At 43.3% G+C, this 26,797-nt stretch overlaps 1 protein-coding gene across 4 annotated transcripts in view; it reads right to left on the reverse strand.

The window, feature by feature from the left end:
- The window catches only part of LPP (LIM domain containing preferred translocation partner in lipoma), a 208,259-nt gene that overhangs the window by 48,045 nt on the left and 133,417 nt on the right, over positions 1-26,797 (reverse strand). For all 4 annotated transcript variants that reach the window (XM_086468075.1, XM_086468078.1, XM_086468076.1 and 1 more), the window contains one exon: positions 24,870-24,993. In XM_086468075.1, coding sequence (XP_086324201.1) covers positions 24,870-24,993 — 124 coding nt within the window. The remainder of the gene's footprint in view (positions 1-24,869; positions 24,994-26,797) is intronic.

Consider the following 26,797-nt stretch of genomic DNA (forward strand, 5'->3'; position numbering starts at 1 on the left):
CCAGCTCTTGTATACTTCAACATTTATCTTCCTCCTTGACCAAGGCATCTCTCCTTTTGCTGGAGAAGCTGTCTTTACGTAGACCATACTTTAGGCTGTACTTGTCAGGAGACGTGGGTCTGTTTCCTAACTCAAAAATATACTCTTGTAATCTCTGGCAAATCACTTGGTGTCTTTGTTCCTCGGTCCTCTCTTTGAGCAAAGGGCATAAAGACAACTTCTCTGCCTCCCAAAGGTGCCCTGAGGCTACATTCCTGCACAGCTCTGAGGCATTCCCCAACTACACTGCTGGTGGCCAGGCACAAACCAAAGAGCAGCACAGCAGATGTCATGGCCAACTTCTCCCCTTGAAGTTGGTATTTCCTTAGGTTTTCCTTCCTCTTTCTGGGTTTTTCCACAGAAGATTCCCATTCAGGCAGCAACAGACTTAACCTGTCTACATTTATGAGACATCCAGCTTCTGCTATTATGTACACAGACAGAAATGCTCCTGTAAACTATCACACAGGAAAGCTTAAAGAAAGCTTCCTTTTTCATAAGTTTATATGCAAATTGTAACACTGTGGCCTGGAGCAAACCATGTTTTTCATGAGACATGGACACTCCAGTGAGAATCAAAACACAAGCTCTGTGCCTAGCAACACCGCCAACTGACTCACTTGCCCAAAGGGTAAAGCAAGGCAAAATATTCAAATTTTGGAGTTTACAGTTAGGTGACTGGATCCATGTAAAGGCATGTGGGCAGATACACAACTGATCTGGTGTGCAGCGATGCAGCCATTAGAGACTGCACCTTCTGCAGATCTTGGTGCAATCTGTGATCTCACAAGACTTCTGTAAAAAGCTGATTACTTCTCCCAACTCCTGTGCCTTGCTCAAATTTGGTTGAAAATGGCTATTAGTTTCAAGCATTGTTGGTGAGGGAGGAACTGACACAGGCACATGCACACAGTCAGTGCAATTGCACAAGCCTCATTTCCTTAGAAAACCAGAAAAACACCACTAAAAACAATGTATCTATCATTATGTCTGATAAAAACAAAACAAAGGTCTGCTTTTCCTGTGTGCCAATTACCAACGGCGAAGGTATTTGTGGTTGGACTCACCACAATTAAGTGCCCACACATGTTCCCCATTTTAATATTTTCACACTGGTTGAAATAACCCAGTCCGTTGTGTGCAGAATACCCATGAGTGAATACAGAACAAGTTGCACTGCTTATTGGGAAAGAAGTAGCAAAGGCAAAGCTTGCAAGACTCAAGAACAAACAGATTGCACAAAAAAGATTACACAAATAATCTAAGAGAAAAATAGCAGGCAGCGTATTACAGTAGAAACATAGAACAACGTGACCCATTTGCTTCCCACAGAGACAAACAGCACTTAAAAGGCAGCTTAAAGACAAAGGACAAAATTAGTACTAAACTGCATGAAGATGAAACTATGTCATTTCAACATTCTTATTTTGCCCCTTCAGCCCTTTTTAGGTCCCTTTTCAAGATCATTTCAGCAAAACTAGAAGGTGATATGTTGGCACCAAGCCTGGGAGACTGGAGTTCTCTATTTTTGCGTGACAGAGGTTCATAACCTTGGCTGTGGCCTTCCTTCAGCCTAGCCTGGCTGCCACATGTTGGTCTTACCTTGTGAGGACGTGCAGAGGTGCCCACAGAGGCTTCCCTGCTGAAACTGCTGGAAATGCCATCATTACTGAGTTCATCGCAGGGAAACACTTCAGCAGCTGAAAGGAAACATCAGCTACTACACTTTATTCTGAAACCTCCTCATTTACTCTCTTCTGTTGTATAAAATATTTGAAATATTGCGAATCTGAAGGAAGAGGGAGAAAAGGAGGAGAGGAGCTCATATTGCACATGAGGCCACATTCTAACTTCTCGTTATTTTATTACTGTTATTACATGTTTTTTGCTTATATCACCACAGATCCTGTCTGCTCAGATTGTGGAACAGCCTCATTGTGCTGCATATGGGACAAACACAGAATTCAAAGAAGGGCCCGACTGCAGGAGCCTACAATCTAATACAAGCGACAACAACTGGGTATAGATAGGAAATACAAAGAAGCAATCAGACAAAACTGATCAGCAAGGAGAACTGTGGTCTCAGCACTCTACATGTTTTACTGTTGACAAGGAGTCTGTAGACAGCCCAGCAAAGGAAAAGGTTAAGAAAGAATTTGAAAGAGTATCCGGAGGGAGTTTAAGGGAAGTTTAATGGGATGCTTCTGAGGAAAGGACAAAGACAGCACAAAAGGAAACATAAGTGCTTGAAGGTTGAACGTAGACACCTGCAGACTGGAAGGATGAGTTGATATGTCACTGGAGAATACTAGAGGAAAAAAGGGTGGGAATAGGTCATTACAGGCTGTGCAAGTAAAGACAAGAAGCTTCTGTTTGATATGATGCAGAAACGAAACCAGAGGAGAGATTAAGAGGCAGGAATGATCTAGCTTACATTACAAGCTAGAGAGTGATTTCTGCAGCTGCATTCTTGTTGAGCACGAACAGGGAGAAATTGCATTTTTAAAAAAGGATGTTGCAGAGATTCAAGGTCACTGGAACGTGGATGTAGGTTTTATCTGTGAAGATGAATAGGAAAGGCCATAATCTGAGCTGTTACTCAGCAAGATTCTTAAAATTTGGCCAGAGCCTGGGTGTGATCTGGAGATGGGGAATTAGATACAGGGTGTCCAACCTTATCTGGGACATGAGTCACTTTTAAATGCCAGATTTAAGAATGTGAGCCAATCAGACAAACATCCACCACTGAAGATGGATGACAGAATAGGTACATACCATATTAATGCTTATGGCATAATATTCTGATAGCAATCACACTGAAGCCAAATACAGAGTTACAAATGTAACTCCAGCCAGCCAGCTTAAGATGCTCCTGTCTGTCCGAGGACTTGCATTAGCCTTTTTAAGGATACAGCATTATTTGTTTGTCATACCTACTTAGACATTAAGCTGTCGGGGGCACTGACTGTCTCTTGCTATGTGATGCACAGTGCCGGACACGGACAATTCAGGCAATAACTAGAGATACTGAAAGTAAAGAAAGCAGAGAGAAAATGTGCAAACTTTCTCCCTACAAAAGGCTTAACTTCACGAATTCAAAGCATGCACTCTATGTAGAGAGGAGACAGGGGATAATTTTCTGATAAAAGCATCAAAGTTGGAAGGTTCTGCATTTGCTGAAATGTGGGGGAAAAAAACCCGTTGATATCTCAAAAACTTCTGCCTGGTAGAAAAAACTGTTTCCCACCTAACAGTGATGTGGGAATATACCACAAGGTCACATCCTTAGTGCCTATCAATTACACAATTTCCCTTGATCAGCTAAGTCTATTCCCCAGTTCTCACTGCAGCCCTGATAAACTATGCAAGAAAGAGCTAAAGAAATACAGCATGCTGCCTTTACAAAAATGTACTAAGAACATTTTTAAAATATGTAAATACATTGAACAAAATATCTCGCTAAAAGTTCCCCTGGCAGCCTCAAGACACCCAGTATTTCCGCTGCGTTATTTTTCTAATCATCTCTGTTTGGAGATCGCCAGCAAATGCATTTTAGAGATTCATGACACATTCTGCTTTTGGATGGCTTTGAATCAGCTGGCAGTAAATGTGGAAAAATCATTATTCCTAATGAAGAAATATTGATGACAAAACAGCATTTCGAGGACAACATTGACCATAAGTCAACAACGTAACAAGATTTTCCCCTGTCTCTCTCCTCTTTTCTAGTGACTTTTATCCAAGAGTTTTGAAGCATTTCCCAAGCACGTGGGATTTCTCAGGGCACCTATGTCAGACAGGCACAATTACTCCATTTTAAAGGGATATGGGAGCAGAAGTTCATCCATGAGGATAACAGTGTAAGAGCAGACCTTAACTGTCAGTAGACCTTAAGCAAGTTAAGTCTTAATGGTAGAGATCCTGCAACTCATAAGCACCCAACAGGTCCTCGGTTCCTTGATTTGTCCAAAGGGAACAAAACAGGAATCTCTGATGCACACAAGAGGTTTTATTCCCTTCCAATGGAGCATGGAAGGTATGTGTCTAACCGTGATTATGTTAGGAAAAGATGTGTGGATCATATTTGTCCCAGAGTTATTCCCACACTTTGGCACTCAGGCCGCTGCAATAATAGTACGAGTGGAAACCCAAAGGCAGTTCCTGCATTTTGTGGGAAACTATGGTATTTTTCTCATCTTATCTTTGCCTTCCTTACCTACCCTTTTTCTGCTTTTGAACTCTGACTTCCCACTGAGTGGGAAGCCCTTGGCAATGGTTTATTGTGTCAGGATTCAAGCTTGAAGTTTCCCCATTTGACAGTAGCAGGCTGTATGCATCAGTTGTCTTACATAGCCTTTGGACACGAGACAGATCAATCTTAATTCCCTCTTCTTCAGCAGTCGTCAGAAAACACAATCTTTCACAGTAAACAGAGCTTCATGCTGCAACGTGTGCCTGTGACACTTCATAAATTAAATCCAAGGCTGTGATTTAATTACTGTGTCTCGGTTATTCTGCTTTAACTGCGTTGCACTTGTACTCCAGATGCATAGGTCCCTGCAGTGACCTCCTTGTCATTTGTACTGTGCTTGTCCAGCAGTAGCTGCACTTGCCTGTTGTTTGCATCCGCTTCCTCCAACCACAATATAACTTCATATTCTCACTTTGCTTGGCTGCAAACCTGACACATTCCCACTATGCCCTGGAGGTCTCATTCCACTCCACACAGCAAATGTACTGCAACTGTGCAGGCTCACGTTGCTAACACTTTACCGTACCTTTTCGGATGCTTCTCCATGCTGCTCACCACAAGGTTACTATCCCAGCCAGTTACTAGCTCTCATGGTGAATCTTTCCAACACCCCAGAAGGCAGAGAAATGTTAGGACACATCCAACATGCAAGTGGGGAACTTGAGACCCACAGAGGTTAAATAACTTTCTGAGGGTCACACAAGGAGTTTGTGATGGAGACAGGAACTAAAACTGCATCTTCTCAATCCCAGTCTAGTCACTTTAACCACAAGACCATCTCTGAAAAAACTTGATGGTGAGACAGGCTTGCAGCACGAAAACTCCTCCATTTCAGAGGGAGCTCCTAGCACCAGTCCTGCAGGAACCCCTGCCCTGGCAGGAGGAACGTGCCCCCTGTGGGGGCCATGCCGTTGCTTTCTGGCAGCCCGGCTGAGCCATGTGGCTACTGAGCACAAAGAGTTTTGTGCCTCTGTAACTGCCCTTTGTTTAATAAGAAGGGAATAAAGGCCTGTGTTCCTTTCAACATCCATGTGATGATGATCTCTGTCCTTACACATCTACATCACGCTCTCCTCAACTCCTTGGGACACAAAAGACAGTTTAGCTTGTTTCTGATATAAAGCAGATTACAACAAGTACTTATCAATGCAGTAGAGGTACCTTCCTAAATTATTGCAACCACAATGCATCACTGCCACAAAATAAAGGTTTGGAGAGGAGCACTCCTGATTTTCCCAACAAGCTATAAAAATTCAAGTTGAACAGGATCTTGTGAGGTCATGGAAACTATCTTATTGCCTTGAAGCCAGGATCAACTCTCTATCATTCTTGACAGATACTTGTTTAACCTGTTCCTAAGAACCTCCAGCAATGGAGATTTCACCAACAACTTGGGCAAAAATTTTCAGTGAGTTCCTAACCTTACCACTAGTAAGCCTTTCTTTCCATCCAATCAAAATGTCCTTTGCAAAAATCTAAGCCAATGCATTTTTACTCTACTCACGATGGACATAAAGAACACATATGGGACTGGTTTGGTCAACACCAGTTGTATGGGAAGCTTCTGAAGTGTAGATTCGCATGAACCCTAGAGTAAAGTTGTCCCCCCTCCCTCCCCAGGCAAAGCACTGTGCAATGTAGGCAAATGTTGATCTGACCATGTGCCCAACACACCAGTGAGGTATCAGTCCCCAACTTGGGTGATCTGCAGTGAGTGTCCCAGCCCAGTGGGGGTCAGTGACGCTCTACATTATTTAAGGTCCCAGATAATTTTTTTTTTTGCAGCACACTCTGCTTTTTTTTGTTGTTGTTGGCGGGTTTGTTTTTTTTGTTTCATTGTGTCAACTTTTTGGCACATATTTTACCATGTGCAAACGGGTGAAATAGAGCCTTAACAACATCTGGAGACAAAACAAAGAGGGTGGAAAAAAAGAGTGCGAGAGAGGAAACGTTCCTCCCTTCGCTGATCAATCAAGGAAATGCAAGGGAGAGAGTAAAATGTTCTGTATTTCCTTTATAAATGTTTCCTTTAATGCCGATGAAAGTTGCCAGATGACAGAGACTACAGTTGTATATCCACTGAAGAGCCCCAGCTCGGGAAACAGTTGTTTGTAGCTTTGCCATGTGCTTTCATCCAGGGCACGGGATGTTATCTCTGTAAGCAACAGCAATTCCTCCTCCAGCTCCCGCCTCCCCCTGGCTCTCCAACCGTCCCATCTGCTTCCTGGGCACTCTTTGCTACCTGCTTCTCTTCACTACCGCTCCCAGCCTGGGCCTAATGCTAGGCACGGATATGATAAAGAAAAGTAGGTTTAAGTTGCAAGTACAGAGTGAGATGGAAAGAAGTAACATGCCTAACTTTTTTTTTTTTTTTTTTTTTTTAATTAAAAAGATGTTTGTGTTTGCAGGCAAGACTTTCAAAGCACTGATTTGCAGCAAAACTCCCAACCAACAGATGCTTAACTGAATAAGAAATGCAATGATTTCATTTGGTAAAAAAAAAAAAATAAATTCCTACTTTCACAAAAGTCTCCCACCTTCCTGTACCCATCACTCCTTTCCTTCAGGGGAAACTGATCACATACATGTAGTTAAAAAAGCAAGAGACATAAAAAACTGCCTCTCATTTTCCTCCTTACTTTTTTTTTTTTCCAAAATAAAAATGGGGAAAAATTTGTAAAAGCTGAGAAAGTGGGGCTTTCCTGTGCTTTCAAAACCCAAGATAGCTCTTCTTTTATTTTACTTTCATAAGAAAATGAGCGTTTTTAAAACAGATGACTCTTCTTGGAACACATCACTAATGTCAGAATCTTATTTTTTAGTGACACCTTACAATTACATGGCACCCAGGTGTGCTGGTTTTGGCTGGGGTAGAGCTAATTTTCTTCACAGTAGCTAGTATGGGGCTGTGCTTTGGATTTCTGCTGGAAACGGTGTTGATAACACAGGGATGTTTCAGTTACTGCTGAGCAGTGCTTACACAGAGTCAAGGCCTCTTCTGCTCCTCACACCACCCCACCAGCGAGGAGCCTGGGGGTGCACAAGGGGTTGGCAGGGGACACAGCTGGGACAGCTGACCCCAGCTGACCAAAGGGACATCCCACACTATATGATGTCAAGCTCAGCGTATAAAGCTGGGGGAAGAAGAAGGAAGGGGGGGACGTTTGGAGTGATGGCGTTTGTCTTCTCAAGTAATTGTTATGCGTGACGGAGCCCTGCTCTCCTGGAGATGGCTGCAGCCCTGCCTGCCGATGGGAAGTGGTGAATGAATTCCTTGTTTTGCTTTGCTTGCGTGCGTGGCTTTTGCTTTGCCTGTTAAACTGTCTTTATCTCAACCCACGAGTTTTCTCACTTTTACTCTTCCGATTCTCTCCCCCATCCCGATGCAGGGGGAGTGAGCAAGCAGCTGGGTGGTGCTTAGTTGCTGGCTGAGGTTAAACCACACAACATCAGAGAACAACCTCAGCAGCTCTTCACTAAAACTCTGGTAAGGGTATGAAGGTGAGGATATCAACCAAGTCCTAGTGGGGCAGGCAGGAAACCTCTCTCTGGGCAACTTATCCCAAGGCTGATACTGTAGGGTTTTGTCCCTCCTTGGAAAGACCTTAGCAAGGGAAACTCTTGCTGGCAGAGCTGTGGATTGGACAAGGTTTGGCAGTTCTGGTGATGTCAACAGCAACAACCACTGAGCCAGGTCCCTTTGCTCTTACACTCACAAAGCCACGTTGCATGATAAATCCTGGACAGTGGAAGGACCAAATATATGACAGCACACAAGGTGAGCAACCATGCTTGTCTGAACCTCCTGCAGGGAAAGGAAGGCAGGATTGGAAGCAGAAATCACTCCTCCTCCCACCCTCATCAGGGGCAATGGGCAGGGGGGAGGTTCTTGGGTGATCCCCTGGCCCCTGGGCTCAGTCTGTAATGCCGTGCCAGATTTCAGGATCTTCTTCTGGAAAGCCACAAGAAAATACCTTGCTATTACTGGGAAGCCCAGTGGCAGAAGACCCAGCCAGTAGCTACATGGGGGCAAGTCTCCCTGGCCCATCTGGGCCCCCTCGCAGGTGTCTCTCCGAGCGTGCTGTCCCAGCCCACTCACCCACTGACTCAGGAGATTAGACTTGCTGGTAGAGCAGTGGAGGGTAGTTTCAGGGGCTGCTGCACCCAGCCCCATATGTAAGAGGTGGCTGCAAAACAGAGCAGATCTGGAGGCCAGACGAGCTGGTCTCCTCTTCAGATGCTTGGTGTTCATTATGCAACAGCTCATGCATCTTCTCCCACCCACTCCTCCAGATAGGGAAGACCAGCAACTGGCTGCCCACAGGCTCCATGCTGCTGCTCAGTGCAAGCATGCCTTAAATGTAGATCAAATTCTCCTTCTTGCTTTGTTAAGAGCTGAACCAAGGATGCAGTTAGAATGGACCAGCTAAGACTCACCCTGATATAAGTCGCAGCCTTTACGTCTAGGTCAAAAAATTAGCTGTCTTTTATTGCATTCCCAAAGGACTACAGTTAAGTTCGCTGCTTTCAGCACAAAAGCAGTTGCAAGGAGCCCAAGCAACGGGTCAAGGCCCTGCGGTGTTATGTGCTGAACAAAGACAAAGCAAACACTGTCCCTTTTCCCGAAGACTTTCACCTCCAACTGCTTCCATGTTGCGCAAGGGCACTTCAAACCACTTCTGTCCCCCAGACCAGCCAACCCATTTCATAAGCCCAGGACAGGCGCCATCATTATGTTCACCAGACTCAAGCCCAGCCAAAAATCACATCCGCTGCTGGGCATGAATGACTCAGTTCACTCTTCCATAGCCTGGCTGTGCTCCAGCTGGTATTCGGCAGCTCGTCTTTGCCTCGCTACGTCACTGGGAGGGTGGTGGCACGAAGTGATTTTTACCAAAGGCTCTGTTCAGTGGAGAAGGTGAGAACGCCTGAGTAATGGCAAAGTTTTGTCAGAGATGCTTCCAGTGCCAATGGCTCTGACCTACCAACCTGGCACACCTCCCGTATGCCTGCCTGGGGAAAAACGACTGACAAAAAACAAGAAACAGGAAGGGAACTTGTCTTCCCCTACCAAAAGTGAAAAAAAAGAACAAAAAAAAAGGTGGAGAAAGGCTGGATCCCACAAAGAGTAGAGTCCTGAACAAATGGCAGCTCTCATATCCCCAACAGCTTTGAGGCCTGGGGTGCCTGACTGCATTAGAGGAAGATGTCCCACCGAATTTCAACCAGCATCTCATTTATTTAAGGTCTTTTGAAAACTCTGCCTTTCACAATCTGGCAGCAGCCCAAATCTTCCTTGCTGTTTTGAAACATGCGCTGTCCCTGTGTCGACAGCAGCCCTGCCATAAATCACATCCACTAGGCACTGGAAACTGCCTCACCTGTATGCTGACCATCCGCCATCCCTTGCATTGAATTCCATCACTTCAAATTTCTCAGCAGCTGGAATCAACTCACTCTGTTTCTTCTCATTAAAGCAACCTACTGGACAGAGGTTTCCTTCTTCACCCCCAAATCTGGGACTTTTCCAACCAGGTGCAAGGTCAAATATTAGTTTACTCTGTTGGACAAGTAACAGGAGCTTTACAACCTGGGATGGAGAGGCACTCCCATTCTGGAGAGGACGTGCAACATACTCAGGATGACCACACATGTCATAACCTTAAAATACGACACTGGTATAGAGACCAAAAGTCCTTTTAAAATAACATTTGATGCTGGTGACACCATATTAATATACTCATGTAATTGTGCAATAATTACAATTCTGCTCATCCTTTGGGTCATGGGACATGCCTTCACTGGCTGAGGCAGATGGAAGGTAATACTAATAATTCTCTGAGCTATTTTCAAAATGACCTCCCTCTGGCACATGCTGCATATCTGGAGTCCATGATGGAAAGGTGATTCTCCCCCTCTACTCTGCTCTGGTGAGACCCCATCTGGAGTACTGTGTCCAGCTCTGGAGCCCTCAATACAAGAAGGACATGGACCTGTTGGAGTGGGTCCAGAGAAGGGCCATGAAAATGATCAGGGAGCTGGAGCACCTCCCCTATGAAGTCAGGCTGAGAGAGTTGGGGTTGTTCAGCCTGGAGAAGAGAAGACTCCGGGTAGACCTTAGGGCGGCCTTCCAGTACTTAAAGGGGGCCTACAGGAAAGCGGGGAAGGGACTCTTTATCAAGGAGTGTAGTAATAGGACGAGGGGTAATGGTTTTAAACTAGAAATGGGTAGATTTAGATGGGATATTAGGAAGAAGTTCTTTACCATAAGGGTGGTAAAGCACTGGAACAGTTTGCCCAGAGAGGTGGTGGAGGCCCCATCCCTGGAGACATTCAAGATCACGCTGGATGGGGCTCTGGGCAAGCTGATCTAGCTAAAGATGTCCCTGCTCACTGCAGTCGGGTTGGACTAGACGACCTTTGGGGGTCCCTTCCAGTCCAATGCATTCTATGATTCTATGATATCAAGTATCCATAGATCATTATTCTCACCTGATTGTCACATTTTCAGATCTTGATGGAAAAGGAGACAAAAGTTTTCTCGCTTGGCTTCCATTAGAAAGGAATTCATGTAAAATATGGGATAAGTATTTATAAAAATTATTATTTTATTTAAAGAAAGTATGTGGAAAATCCATCTGCACAATTGCATGTGTCACTCTCACACATCCTACAGCTTTTGATTTGTAATTAGCAAGGCTTAAAAAATAGTAAGTTAAAAAAACCTCACACCATAAAGCCAAGATCTTTAGTGGCCCTAAGACTTCTCTGAGGTGGTGGTTTAGACTCCAGGCCCTGTTGACTAACAGTAAGAGACACGGAAAATGTGGATTGTGATCCATATTTATCATCATACAGATTGTCCTGACATTTAACCTGAAGTCCTTCATGAGGAGGCTCTGATGTTGATCAGAGCATCTATAAAGGCGCGCTCAAAGTGTTACTCATCACATTTCTAAGATGGAAGGTTCTTTCTAAATTGGCTTCCACACGAAGGGCACCAATCCTTGTCTCCTGAATTATTCACACAATTCTTGACCTGACAATTTTGCGCCAATGGAAACTGAAACCCCAAAAGCTTTCCCTCCTTGTGACAGTGCTGAACCAATTGGAAAGGACCGATCCAATATCCAGAGGTCATGATGAGTCCTGCCAGTCCAATGTCCTTGAGCGGGCATTAGATAAGGCTATAATCCGCAGGGATTATAAGCGTTTGCCAAAAACTTGGTGTTGAAAAACCTTCTGAACATCACGAACCAGTGACAGCAACCTCCGTATGAAGAAAGTTGGCAAACCGTTGTGCTCTGAACTTTCAGGGTGCTCTTTACTTGTTTCCAACATACATGGGAGTTCACTGTGAAGATGGTAAGTATATTTAATCCTCATTATGCACTTTGGTATGACAGTAGGGAAAATGGATGGACTTGTTTACATGTGATAACGGAATCATTTGAAATCCACTAGACCTCCAAATTTAGATCTGAGGCACATGTAGAGACACTCACTTCAGTTTACACTAAGCCTGATTTTAACTGATGCAAATTTAGTCAACTTCAGGTACTTTTGAATTTATATGACCAATCCCAGAAAGCCAACACTGGTTTAAGTCACTTGCTTTCCATTTGCACCTAAAATGATCCAACTTTGTTATGCTGACAAAGTCAGACGTGATGAGTAGATCGGAGAAGCTATTATTGACACCACAGCATAGGAAACCACGTGGAAGATTTTCATCCCAGTGAAAGGCTACAACTTGCAAAAGTGAGCATCCAAAACAGAGAACTGCAGCAATGTGAGACCCAATGCAAATGTTTGAGACTTCAAACATTTTGGAAATATCTTTCATTGTTTTGCACTACTCTAATTATGCCTTTTGCAGCTTCTGCACAGATGAGGATCTGTGAAATAACATGCATTATCCACCTCCTAGGAAGTGTCCAGCCCATGCTCTAGACCAGATGACTCCAGAAGCATTTGATTTAAGCTTCAGATCTGCGTTCAAACATTAGAACACCTGGAAAAAGTCTGAATTCCAGTACTGCTTCACAAGAAAGTCAAAGCAACCTCTCCATAACAAGAAAGAGAGAGACTGGCATTTTGGAAACCACAGACTAAAGACTTACGAACTTTTCCTGCAGATGAGCCCTATTTGAGGTACTAAGGGTCACCATGGGATATTCCTAGTTAAGAGGGACACAAAATTAGTAAAACACTTGTCCAGCGGAAACAATATGAATATCTCATTTTATAGTGTTATTTCCGCTGTATATTGTGTTGTTCTCCCCTGTCCCCAGAGCATAAGCATGAAGCCACTGCACAAACTCCTGAGCTTAGGCTATATTTAGTCAGCCAGACCTCTAGCCAAGCTGATGTCAGTTTGAGCATCTTATAGTCAACACACACCTATTGAGATGTGACCCACTATGTGTCACGATTAGACCATGCTCCAAAACATCATCCTGTAAAATGTTACTTGTTCTTCTGAACAGCTGCAATTTTCCTAGGCCAGAACAGCTCTTGTAATCAGACATTTGCTAGATGCACACCATTCCTACTTGCTGCCTAACAGCTGTCATTCACAGTCTCAGGACTTTGGTCATTTAAAAGAGATTCAAGGCCACAGGTCAACCGTCTTGTCTTCTCTCCTATATGAGAGTTGTTCTGCAAAGGGCAACAGGCAGTGAGACCATGTGTGAACACCTTGCAACTGTACAAAACAGAAGGGAGACGAGTCTGGCAGACCTAAAACAGTTTAGTTATGGCTCCTCAACCACGGCCCTGCCATAATCAGAGCAAAGAAATAACAGAAAAACCACCAAGATCCCAAGACTAATTGGCTTTCTATGAAGTATTGTCTTTGTTTAAAAGACCAAGCCACACTTAGATCAATGGACCTTATGAACAAAGCCCTTTACTCATGAACATGGCATGACCCGGGCTAGCTCAGGGCACAGATCACAACCCCAGCACAGCAACATCCTCTGCCCTAAGCTTGGGGGTGGCCTCTTTTCAAATGCCTGTCTCTGACCCTCCTGCTGAGGCTCCTGAAACTTGTGTTATCTGTGCAGTATTTCACCTAAACCCTCTTGACCTGAAAGTATGTGTCTCTCCTCTCTGTGAGCAAACAGAGCAGTTTCCATTCCTCACTCGGTACACAGACAGCAGCACAGAAAGAGACTGAAAGAGTTGAAATGACAAGCTTTCACTAGGAGCTGGCCATATAACTGACACAGCCCTTCTGGCTCTCTTCAGCCAGCCTTCTGAAGGAGGGATGCCATAGAGAGAGCAACGCACCAGCTGTGCACATCCGCAGTGCACATGCTCCACTTTCTTCACCTTTTGAATTATGCCTGTAAAAAACCAGTGAAAATAATTCTGACCATAAGCAACCTCCCTTTTTCACTCCTCTCCTCTTCTTTTTTCCTTGCATGGAAATTGAGTATACATAGAATTCAGCATCAGTAGTGGCCTAACAGAATTACACAAGCATGGCACACTGAAGCCTGTGCTTTGCCATTTTATCTTTAGAAGAAGCCAATGCTTTTAGGCATATACAGATAAATGATGGAATAATAAAAAATGTCCCACTCAAACACCCACTCTTATTGTAGCCATAACCTCCCCCATTCGGTCCTCCCTCCACACCTTCCTCCCTCCTCTAAACACAGACGTTGGATTTGCCGAGGCTGGAGACAGTCACACTTCACAAGACCATGTAGGCACCGAAAGCTGGATCAGTTGATGCGAGATGTTGAGAAGGAGAATGAGAAAGAGAAGAATGCCAATCCAGGCTCCATGCAGCGAGCATCCTGCACTATATAAATATGCACACATATATATATGCATTTTAGGATTCTTACTAATTGCAGCCACGGGACAGAAATAAGAAGCAGCTGCTCAGCTCGTGGAGATGACAACAAGAACACATGACCAGAATTAGCTCTACATTGGCAATGACAATCGCTAGGACTTTCCTGTCCTGAAGAGTTGACTGCACGTGACAGTCTTCTGCAGAGCATAAATGACCCACATTAGCATCCCCTTCTCCAGGAAAGCTCAGCCAGACACAATTCCTTAGCTCATGTGATCATAAACAATGCCCATGTTAAAAAGAGATGGAAAGTCAGTATTTTCATATCCCAGCCATTCATCAACACAAGAGAAAAGTCTGCTTTTTGTAGGTTTTTTGCAAGCCAGCAGCTGAATCCACTTGCCTTTCAGGGAAAGCAGATCATGAGCAAATAGTGGCATTTTAAAAGCTGTTTTTTACAGAGTGTAATTTAAAATGACAACAAAACCAATTAAACTCCCACAAAAACTTTCCCTACTTCCAACCTGCCCTCACACAAAATGCAGCACATCATCTGCCCGGTCTGTGCCAAATAGCACAGACAGAATCAGAACACACGCTTAGTAGACAGTAAACTATTAACCTCTCAAGATATTGTCTGGAACCAGAATTTGTTGACGAAATTGTATATAACAGTTGAACACCACTGCTAACTGAATACAGCCCGATTCACAGCTTTAAACAAATAGTTTAGCATGGCTGGGACAGTAATTTGGAAAGGCCTATGAGAGAAAATAATTCATATCTGAAGTCCAGCTGCCTGTCTTTAGCTGTGGACAGTGTCTTATGCTTTGGGAGATGGTTGCACCCACATCTCTATGCTCTTTACAAAGGTGTCTCTTACTGCCAGGATCTTTTACTGAACCACTGTGCTCGATGTGGAGATTAATTTCTTCAACTGTTAAAACCCATACATCTACCTGTGCTCTTCCCTTTTGACCCTGGTGCTGTGAACATAGTTTTTCAGGGTTAAACTCTCACTCTTAGATCACACTACCAGCTGTAACTATTTCTACATCTCTGTGCATGCCTTAGCAGACACATAGGAAAAAAAAAATTATACGCAAATGAGCTAGTTCATACATGAAAGCTGGTGATGAGGTATTAGATGTGGTCTCACATCTCTGGTTTGCACCCACAGTGATCCTATTGCTACTGAAGTTTTCCAATTCCCTCAATAGGACTGGCTCAGACAGGGCCACGGAACAGGCACAGTGCTTTGCTACTCTTTCCTAATCAGCTGACAAAATCAGTGCTGGCACAGTCCAGGCAGGTGACATCTTAACAGCAAGTTTCACAAGTCAAACCAGGTTTACCCTCGGCTGCTGGTAGCATCCCAAATGTCTGCCAGGGCTGGTTTCTCGTGATCTGCCTGCCAGTTTGGGATGACAGTCTCCTGACTTTCGAGCACCGTTTGTGACCTTAGGCTATAGCCAGAGACGTGAAAACTGGGTTCATGTCCAGGATGACATGATGAACAGCAAGGTGCATTTGCAGACATGAAAACAGTGCAGCTCACTAAAACCAGCAGGAAAGTTTGGCTACTTCTGATTCTTTTCATTCTTTTAATCCTCCCCTACCTCTTTGCACCACTGAGAAATACTCTGTATTGATTATGCTGACGTTGACAGCAGAGCTGGAATTTTTTTTTTTTTTTGCACATCTCAGATGAGAAAGTGGGTTATGATTCATCTCACACAATCTGAGTCAAAATGATTCCTTAAAAAATATAAAGAAAAGAAAAGAAAAAACCAAACAGTTTTGATGCATTTCCATCAGAAGAGAACAGGCTGGAGGAGAACACTCAGCAAATGAGACAGCCTCGTTTAATTCTTTTTTTACCACATTTCACTCTCAGATAAAATCTGGCCTTTCCCCCTAACTAAACTTCAAATGACACTCAAAATACCCCCAAAAGTTACCGGCAAGAGACAAACCACCATATCAAAAAAGACAGCATGAGACAAATGCTATCAGAAGAAGAAATAGCAAATGCCACACCATGCCCACCCCCATCCCTGTGGAATGGTGATTGCTAGACTGGAAAGTAACATATTACTACGGTGAATTATCAATTTTCCTAATAGCCTTGACCTATCTAAATGCTGAAGTGTGATAGCATTAGTGGGTACATTATATAAACAGCAGTTAAAATTACCATGATGACGGAGCGCTTTTTTCCCCCTTTCTTATTTTTGCAGCCATGTTATTAACCCTGGAAAATAGGGCTTGGTGAGCTAAATGCTGGGAAGAGCCTTCAGACCAGCATGATTTCTCATCAGACAAGGCTCACGAGTCCATTTTGTTGATTTTCACATAAACTAAAGAGTGTGGCCATGGCTGTGGGTAAGGCACGGGACTTGAAGGAATTCTAGGCTCAATTCCCACTTTGCTACTGGTTCTCTGCATGACTCTGGGTGAGTCATCCAAACTCTGCCAGTCAGCCCCTCATTTGTAAATTAAGGACAATAATCGTTTCCTGGTCCTTGCTGTATTTTCAGTTTGGGAGCTCTGAGGGATGCATACTGTTCCCTACTTTGTGTTTAATTTGCACATAGTGCAGCGTAACCACAGTCTCGCTAGCAGGCCTTAGATGTTACTGCAGTACAAATAAGCCATAATATAACATGGAAGCAACTGCAAATTTAGTGCAACCAGCTTCAAACAATAGGTGAGCCGTTTTGAGTTTTAAAAAAGCAAAAAAAGGGTTCATTTATGCTAGATCAGGCACATAACTAACACAAAATAAAGATAAATTAAACTGTTTTCATGTTACTGGGACAAAGATTTGCCCAGGACTGCATGGCTGGAAGCGTGATTTCTAACTCCACCTCCAAAACTGACTGCCTGTATCTCTCTCCACAACTTAGGTATAAGTTATGACCAAAACCAGAATGTCTTGAGGCTTAAAACACTCCAAAGATCTATCTGAACTTAAATTTATTTCTACAAAACTACAATCCAGCAAAACATTCTCACTCATTCGTAGACACACATACACACACCCCCTTTTAAAATACCTGTGCGTGTGAAAATAATACCTGTGCTTATAAAATCCTGGATGAAAACTCCCGGTTTCACTCGTCTCTGTAAAACAAATCTAACAGGAGGAGAGGAAGAATAAACCTTCTCCATCCCGCATGCCCCTAGACTAACAGTCTGCCTTCAGCTCCCGGCCTCCTTGAGGAAATTCCCAACCAGGGGTCCTCTGGGTGCCATAATTTATGGGTTTTAGTGAGGTGATGACGTACCCACAAAGAACCCCCCTGAGACCAGCCAACTCATTTCATGTGGGGCAGGAAACAGCCATAAGGTAGGTCACACTTTCGCTTCTTAATGACCTAAGATAGCTACGGACTGATGACCTGCAGCCGAACACTTGATGGCTGATTATCAATTCTTCAGCCGTTTCAGTCCATAGAGAGATTACTTCGGGCATGTGAGTTTATCACGGACAAGCTCTTTGAACTGCTTCTCAAATAAAGGTAGAAAGATTTTACTTGTTTTCACATAGGACTATTAATTTTGGGGGGTTTGGCTAGTAGCCCCATCATTGTCCAAAGGCTTTTCAGAAAGGCTGAGCTTTGCTATCCATTTGTACCGTTCCTAGCACACTAAGGACCCTGTCGCAACATAAGAAACATCTACCACCCTCATGGATTAACTTTTTTCCATGGATATGTTAATTCTTAAATGTGCTGAAGAATCCTGTAGAATAGAGCTGTACTTCGGAAAAACACATCCCTGATAACTTCATTATCACATTTCACTCCTCTTAGAAGACAGAAGGAAAATTGTCAGCTTTCATTTATTGACTGTTGGGACAAACTTAATTCCAGCCATGGCCTGAAGTCCACCCTTCTTCACAGCACACAGGTGATCATGGAAATCCCTTAGATAAAATGCTACCTTGGTAATCCCCACTTATTCTTCATTAAATGACTTCTGCATCAAATTAGCTCTGTTTAAAAGTAAAAATATGTCTAGGTTGACTGTGAGCAATTCAAGCTAAACCAGGGACTTAAAAACACCAAGGAACTCATGCTACTTGCTACCTGTTCCGGCTGGCAGTTTATCACCTACAGTATCAAAGGGTAATTCTGGTTTTGATGCAAGATTTAGATCACATCTGTGAAGCAGTGCTGGTCCTTGAAGAGACTGTGCTTCAGAAACACTCATGATGCAGAGTCTCATCCACTCTTGTGTGGATAAGAAGAGGAAAAAGGCACATGTGGGTACCAAGTGCTCAGGGCTTACAGGAGTGCAACCTTCCCTCATTCCTGACTGCTACATCTGCTTGATCTTCATTAAGAGATGTGCACTGAAGACCATATAAGACTAAGATCCCTGGCATAAAAAGATCTAGGTGCTTAGCTTCACAAAACATTTTTCTCACAATTACTGCAGAGTACCATGTGGATCACATCAATGGCAAGAAGAATCAAACGTTGGCATCCATTTACACAGTCTTTCAAATGCTAAAAGGCAACTTAAATCAGCGCACAGCTTTTGCACCCCTTTTTTCTCTTGCCTTTCTCACGGCTGCAGATAAATACATCTAGGCATGGTATATTTTGCTCACCAACCATTCACTGGCCACCTCTTTTTCTCTTCACACTTTGTAACCGTGGGCCAAAATTCACCCTGTAGGTTGCATTGAGAATATCCTTATAAATTTGTATTCCAAACTCTACCTGCACTTGCTGTGCAAGGATGCCGGCAGTCACAGGACTCCCTGAAAGAAAGCTAGGCAGGGGTGGCAAGCATTGACAGAAGTGAGACTAGAGAAACAGGCTCTGAAAGCCATTTACCAGGGTAATTAAAGCCCCTGGGGAGCAGAGGGAGGGTGACTCCCCTTGCGGCAGGCCACAAGAGGGCAGCTAGATGTTGATGGTACCGCACCATGACCTCCCTGAGCGCAGGCTGCTCCCAGCCTTTGAGGCTGTGCGCAAATGCTGGAATATGGCTGGAACATAAAAAATAATAACTTGAACTACAATGGAGAAAAGGGTCCCCATTATATGTCTGTTCTTCCCGCTTTTGTGAGCAGTTACATAACAGAAAATGACTGTCGGCTCATCAATCGTTGAAAATCTAACCTACTATTTTCTGACCCAGACGTTGTTCAGATGAGGACGTATGCTATCTTGCACCAGAAACCCTGCTTTTAAAGAGAAGGCATGATGACACATCACATTACATGGCAAAATTACGATGTAATTATGGTCTTCTAATAATAATATACATCTTTTAATTATAATCTTTTCAGAAGAGACCCAGGAATACAGGCAAGACATGACAACTTTCATTTTCTTTTTCTGGTGGTAATTCAGATGAAACTAAGAGGCTACCTGAGCCTCTTAGAGGTTATGGAAACGCCTGACAAAGACTGAAATGCAATGCAGAACATGTTAAATTTAGAGATACTAGAACTGTTCAGCGTACAGAGCCAGGTCAAAGGAAACAAAGACTCCATGAACTGAAGGAAGCTGTACTTTGTCACCCTAGTGTGCCTCCTCATCTGAAGCTTCTATGACTCCACCACACTCTCTCCCATATCTTACTTCGACTGCTACCTGCTAACCCATGTTCTGCCTCTCAAGGAGTAAAATCTGGGAGCACCTTTGACAGTGTTTGGACACCAGGTCACTGATCCTAGTGAAGGATTTTTAGCTTATGAATGGAAGCCTAATGGAGACACAAAGCCAGTGAGTGGAAAGGCTGACCGAGCCTTGACAGATTCAATACTTATCATTCTTTAGTCTTAACTGTGACATAGCATCTCAAAGAACGGTTAGAGATGAGGGCTTCTCTGTGGGGGGCACACATACAACTGCTGCTGTTAATCAGCTCCTGTCTGAAGGACTATGCAGATTAAGTGCCCTGCAAATAGGGTGAAAGAGGAAAAAAAGGAAGTTTGAAAAGGTAAAACCACTTGCCACAGGTCTCACAAGAGGTCAGGATGACAAGCAGAAAAGGAAGTCAAGCATCCTGCTTGTTGGCCTTGCTCCTCAGCCTAACACTGCATCACCTCTCTCATTGCCAAAGTCAGGGCATACAGCAAATACACATAAGAAAACTATATATCCTGAATTACCACCTCTCAAACAAATCAAGGTCCCTTTATTGCACAGACCGCGTATTTTCAACAAGACCATCTTTGTACCTCTCTTCTCCCCGTATGCATCCCTACAGTACACTGGAACTACAAAAGGAGACTGCTACTGGTGGTTCCTTTGGTAGCTCTGAGTGCTTACAGTAAAATACCAGCGAAAGTTTCTTCCCACTAGTCAGGGAAACTCCTCTGCTGTGGGGAGTGACTCAGCTGGGACATAGTCCAGAAGGCAACAAGAGATGAGGGGCCCCAATGGCACTTTTCCAGTCTTAATCAGCACTGCCTGCACAGTGATAGAGACTGATATGCTGCCAGAAGTAATTTCTTTCTATGAGACTTAAAACAGTGGTCCAGAACAGTTGTGATCTTTGTATGTGTTGATTTTGAGGTTTTTTTAATGCAAAGTCAAGGGCTTTAACTTCTCATGGTGGTCAACAAACAATTTTGATAGTTTAATCCTAATCTCCTGTAAATACCCATTTCTCCTCCCCCAACCTTACCCAATTTCCACTCCACAAAGTATTCTTTTTTCCAACAAATCAGACATGCCTATCTACAATAGCATATTTATCAATGGGGAGGGCTGTGACAGAGAGAAACCATCCCTACTGCACAGTGCATAACACATTTGGGAATCCTTTTCAATAAAAAGGGATTTGATTAAAGACAGTAAACTACCACAGATCAGCAACTGAATCAGCAGTAAAGAAGGAAGAGTAGCTTAGACTTAAGAGACTTCAATTTGCTGATCTGACAAGGACTTCCCAGGAGAAGTCACTCCATAAGTCACTGCATAACCTACAGGAGGGTAGGAGGGGACATACACCAAACATCGAGGTGCTTAGACTTAGTATGGCAGCGTAGCCTTTCAACAAAACTAAGTTAGGCAGAATACCCAGCATGTGTGTTTAACTCGTAAAAATTCACAGTGGGTTTTTTAATTATTATGCTTAGAGATGGTATTTCCATGCTTAAGCACTGCCTTGCCAATGGCACTAGAGGATTTCCCAATGACTGGATCATGTTGCTGTGGTACGTCTAGGTACAAACAGCTGTAAAACTGTGATCTTGCTGCTGTGAAGTGTGTCTCCAGCTTCTTCTAGCTCTCACCACGCACCCGGGCTCCCCGGGAATGCAGTGTCAACCCTGCTGTGCTCCCAGCTGTGTGTGCTTGCATGAGCGATCACTGGCATGAACAGCTCCCCCAGCTCTGAAATCACCTCCAGTAATTTCCACCCAGGGAAGGTGCAGAGAGGTGTAGTGAACACAGACCTGATGGAAGTGCTGTCTGTCCTGCTCCTGAATGCAGCTCACTTGGTCTGCCAGCAATACCAGCTGGCATTTCCAGGGCAAAGAGACAACTTTAGTAGCTCTGTCCCCAGGAACCTCTGCTCTGCCCACACTTACTCCAGAATCGAGATGGCTTGATCAAAAACCAGAGATACGGCAAGTGGAAGACGGTTACAGAAAAGATCCCAGAATGCTGACGGGCCAAGTAAAATGACCTTTCTCCACCCTGACAGTTCAAATGTAATTATTCCAACAAATTATTTTCATGACTTAATATAACGCCTTGCAGCTTTCTAGCAAGGTTAATTAGATTCCTCAATTCAAAACCTATCTCTCTTAACCAACTTTTAATATGCTGAAATCCAGTTTTCTAAATTCAAACTAATAAAAGTGATTAGCTGACAGCTATCTGGTATGCTACAATTACCATGGCATTTAGACCTCAGGCAGAAGATATTTAATGCAAATCAGAGTCAATGTCTCTGCCCATTTGTCCTTTTTCTGATTATTTGATCAATGTGCCATATGAATCTTGTACAATCCACGCTACCATGCTAAACAAATAAAGAACAAAGGCAGAGATATTGGTTGAGACAGTTAACCAAAGTTGAAAGACTCTTTTTTTTCCTCCCACACTTAATTTGTTCTTTCCACACGAGCATGAAGTTACTGAAAAGCACTGGCTGACAGCTCAAGTAGATGGGTATTTAGCTCTGATATAGCCAGAATTAGTATAAAACTCCCGGCCTGCCCTGACATATCAAAAAGTGTCATCCACTGTGACTCCAGAGACCACCTTCCCCCAGGAGTAGCTTGGGCTGGAACAAACCTAAGAGGATGAGAGCAGCCCACCTCTTTGATTTTATCCAGCCACAAAAAGCAGCTGCGCTCCAGAACTGCTGGTTTTGTTTTATGTTTTTCTTGTTACGTATATAATTAGTTGTGGCTGTGTCTCCCAAATGGCTGCATGGGGCATAGCATGCTTAGAGAGCTGAGGAGGAGTTCCGCTTAACACACGGTTGGTTCTTCTGCACATCAGGAATGCCAAGGCTGGACACCACTTCAGAGATGACCTTCAGTGGCATAGACATGGTGAAATTAGAAGATCAATCAGGTGCAGCTTGTAGTTAAACATCAAGTGCCTGAGGTAGGACTTGGGTTGTTTGGTTTTCATCTTCCAGCTTGCATCATGCACGATTATTCCATCTTTGATTATGCTACTGCTTATATAAACAACACTGGCAAAATTTCTGAATGCTCTGGAGCCTCCTTTCTGTTTTCTGGTCTCCTGCTGAATTAAGAGATATTGGCATGGCATTTGTCTGACCTTCCATCTGATAGCCAAATTGATGACCTAATGTTGAGAGACTTTATGTTCCAACTCTCTGAGCTATGCACCCCTTTTGGATGAAAAAACTTCGATGTACCACACTGAAACAGATCAGTCATCTTAGTGATAGAGTATTAATCTGCAAAACCCAAGCATTTCAGCTTCATAAATATAAGTGTTAAACAAAACTAAAGCTCCACTTCAGGAAGCAATTTCTGAGCTGTGAGGAAAATTAATCACTAGAACAGCTTATCAGGGTAGGTGGTTGACTCACCATTGCTTGAAGTCTTTAAGATAAGATTAGATTTTTTTTTTAAGTCATGATTCAATCATGTTTCTGGGAGAAATGGAGAGTAGGACATTAGGCAGTATAATGGCAAGGTCCTTTCTGACCTTGGATCCCCTGAATCTCCAAGTTCTTTGTTCACCTGCCTGCCTTGGGCTATAAGGAGAACTGGCTGGGCTTTGGTCCATCAACCAGCTCCTGCCACTCACAGCCCTGCATTAAGAAAATGACTGTAATCAAATCTCATGCTTCAGGGCTTCAGCCATTTGCCTGAAGGGAGTGGGAAAAAGGTTTCTCCCTCTTGCCCGCCCACACTAATGGCTAAAGACATGTTATGTTTGTTTGGTTGTTGCTTCGCTTTTAAAACATCAGAGAGTGAACACAAATGGATATGGGCAGAGATGAAGTCAAATGCAGCAGCACAGAAAATGCTCTCTGGTTATCCTCTCTTCAGTTAGTCATTCTTGCTCACACCTCAGATCTGTGCTAGCCATCAACTCTGATGACTATCCATGTTTACAGAGAAGACATTTTGGCTGTGAGAGTGGAGACCATAGAAGGTAGAAGGTACTGATGGAGAATCGGGACTGATATCGACCCCATCTACAAGGGGAATGTTTGCTGAGAACATCTTGAGCTTCACATGTAATCAGATCCTTGTCACTGCAAGATCCTTGTTTATTAGTGAAACCTTGTCCCACCTGCTTTCTGATTAAATCAAACCACAGAAGTTTCTTTAAGCTAGAAATGTTTTGGTCCAACCAAAATCTATAGCAAATAGACCTAGGGGGCAATCTAAACGAAGATTTTAAGAAATGGTAAAATAAAGGAAGATAAAGAATACAAAATGAGGGAGAAAGAAATGATAAAATTAAGAATTAAGAAATGATAACACAAAGGAAGATAAAGAACACAAGTCTCTAACTCTACAAACCACAGCAGTGTGTTTCCTAACAACAATATCACTCAAGCCTGTAAGAAACTAAGCATTCAGACAAGATGCATCAAATGTGCCCAAGACTCTTGACTTTAATGCAGCATCACCTGTGTTTTATACAAAGGCAGGATATATCTTTTACTCCTATAGATGCCTGAGATAATTCTGTTCTATACCACTTAAAAAGAAAATCAGTGGCTTATCTTTTTCCAGGCAAGGAAGATGACATGGTTATGAGCCGATCAGTTCAGGTATGTCTTCCCCGTACTTGTCAGGCCCAGTTCTGGGCTAAGGGGTCCCCACGTAAAACTGACCTGATTGACTCAAAATGGATTTCCTTTTAATCTTTGCCAGCACACAGAAAATGAAAATCCACGCCTTGGGAGCAGAACATATTTACATTGCCAGGTTTTCTACAGTTGCAACAAGAAGAGATGGGGCAGGTGAGCAGGACAGTGCACCACACCTGAATTTGGCCTGGTAGCCTAGAAGCTGGGGACAAATAGTGTGAAAATGAATCAGACACTGAAAAATTCAACTTTATAACCAGAAAGACTCTCAACATACAGCAAGTGAGCATGAGATTTATGCTGAAATTACAGAGGAATTCCTATGGATGATTACAGTTCCAGACCAAGCATGGAAAGCAAATCGATCAGTATGAATGTCACTACAATAACAGCACAGCTGTCAGGCCTCCCCGTTACCAAACCTGGTAAATACAGAAAGGGGTTAGACACATTGATTCAACGTGATGCGGCACTGCTCACCAAAGTAGTCATCAGAAGGAGGATTCTCCATGTCATACAGCATTTTCTTGGTCAGATGTTCCAACTCATCCTCAGGCCTGAAGGCAGGAGTGCTTGACACGGGTCCAGAGCTTGGATACCCACTCTGAAAAGAAAAAACGACCAACATTCTGTGATTTGGTATAAAAGCATTCACCCACAGTAAGAGGGTCTACTGGTTGTTCAGTGTTGAACTTCATGCTTTGTCTTATATCTGCTTTTTTTAAAACCCCAGTGATTCACACAAGTAAACATCTCATTTAACGTCATGAAAATGGACTCCTTAAAACATCCAGTGAAGTGCTATATATCCTCCTAGAATGAGAAGTATTCTGTTCCTCATAATTTAGTGTCTACTGAGTAGCACATAATAATAAATAAAGGAGAAAATTATTCCAAGGATAACTTGATACAAACATTTTCCAACACCGATAAAGGCTTTGGAAGTATTTCAGTTTGGATTTGGCAAAAGCTTCCATCACTTAAACACGGTATAAAAGATACTAGAACAATCATTCCTACAGTGGTGGAGTATATGGACAAAGACAGATAAGCCCGAGCTGCTAGTTATGTTCTCTTCTTGTTTGTTTTGACACAAATCCCACTGTTAACATTAGTGAGGGCAGGAGCTGGTGCACACATTTTTATTACTAGGGATACAAAAGTTTTAATATGTGCTCAGAAACTGAGACCTCTTGGCCTCCTTATCCTAACAGCTGGCATACAGTATTTGCAGTCTGTCTCAGTGAGTCTTCTTCCTGGAAAACACCAGAAGTACAGGCATATTTCAAGAAGCACAGAAATAGTCTCATGACTAGAAGTTTCTTAGAAGAAGCTAAGTTTGGTGTCCATAACAAGAAACTCGGTCATTTCAGGATTAAAAAGTGCTGACACCAGCTTTCCTTGTGTGCACCACTTTCTTGAAAGACCTGCATGCAAAAACTAACTTATTTATGAAACACAGCATTTCAGTAAAGAAAATTATTTCATTGATTAATTGCTGCCTTCATCAAGGATTGGACGTTAGATATGAAACTTGTGAGCCTTAGTCTACAAGGAAGCATTTTTCCATGCTCCATACCTACTTAAATGGGAAGAAAATGTAAAATCACTGGAGAAACAATACACCTCTATCTGGCTTATAAAGACTACATCTGACATGATGAATCTTTATTGAACCAGTCATGTTCAACAGAGAACAGCAGCTTTAAAGCACTGCAAGAGAATTAACTAAATGCTTTCACGCTTTTTTCTTTCAGGCAAGAAGGAGATTTCAAATGAGACATCAATCAACGTAGAGAAGGTCTCAGAGTGGCGCTTAGCAATAATACTTCAATCATCCACTCCCAGGAACCGAACACTTGCATGTTCCTGATCTTGTCATATTTATTTTTCCTGTGCCCATGCTAAGCTATACACCATTCACCCCTCTCGCTTGTTGACCTGTTCTATCTCACGGCCACCGCACTCACGAGCGCAGCAGGTGGTTGCGCTCCCTGAAAGTGCTGGATTTGCCATGCACACACAATACAGCAGTTGCACCCCACTGCCTGCCTGCCGATTGCTCTCTAACAGAGTAGCACAAGGGAGATAGGTGGCATGGTCCCCTAGAAGAAAGGGCACCTGGAATAAGCCCCAGGCTGGACCAATTTCCCTGGAGAGCTGTGTGAGGTCTGTTTGCCCTATGATCAGCCTCCCTGACTGAGAATATAGATTAGACCTATGATACATTCCGGTTTTCCCAGAGGTGTTTTCTTTTTCTCCTCAGAGATTTTTTCTGAGCAATATTCAAGGATTTTGTGCATTGTCCCATGATTTCTAGATGCCTAGTGTTGTTCTGAGGAAGCTGTTGAACATCCGAAAATCCTGAACGTCCACGCAGAGCTCAGTAAATTCTATTGTACAAACGC

Source organism: Leptosomus discolor, chromosome 7 (assembly GCF_034619465.1).
Source record: "Leptosomus discolor isolate bLepDis1 chromosome 7, bLepDis1.hap2, whole genome shotgun sequence".
NCBI lineage: Eukaryota > Metazoa > Chordata > Aves > Leptosomiformes > Leptosomidae > Leptosomus > Leptosomus discolor.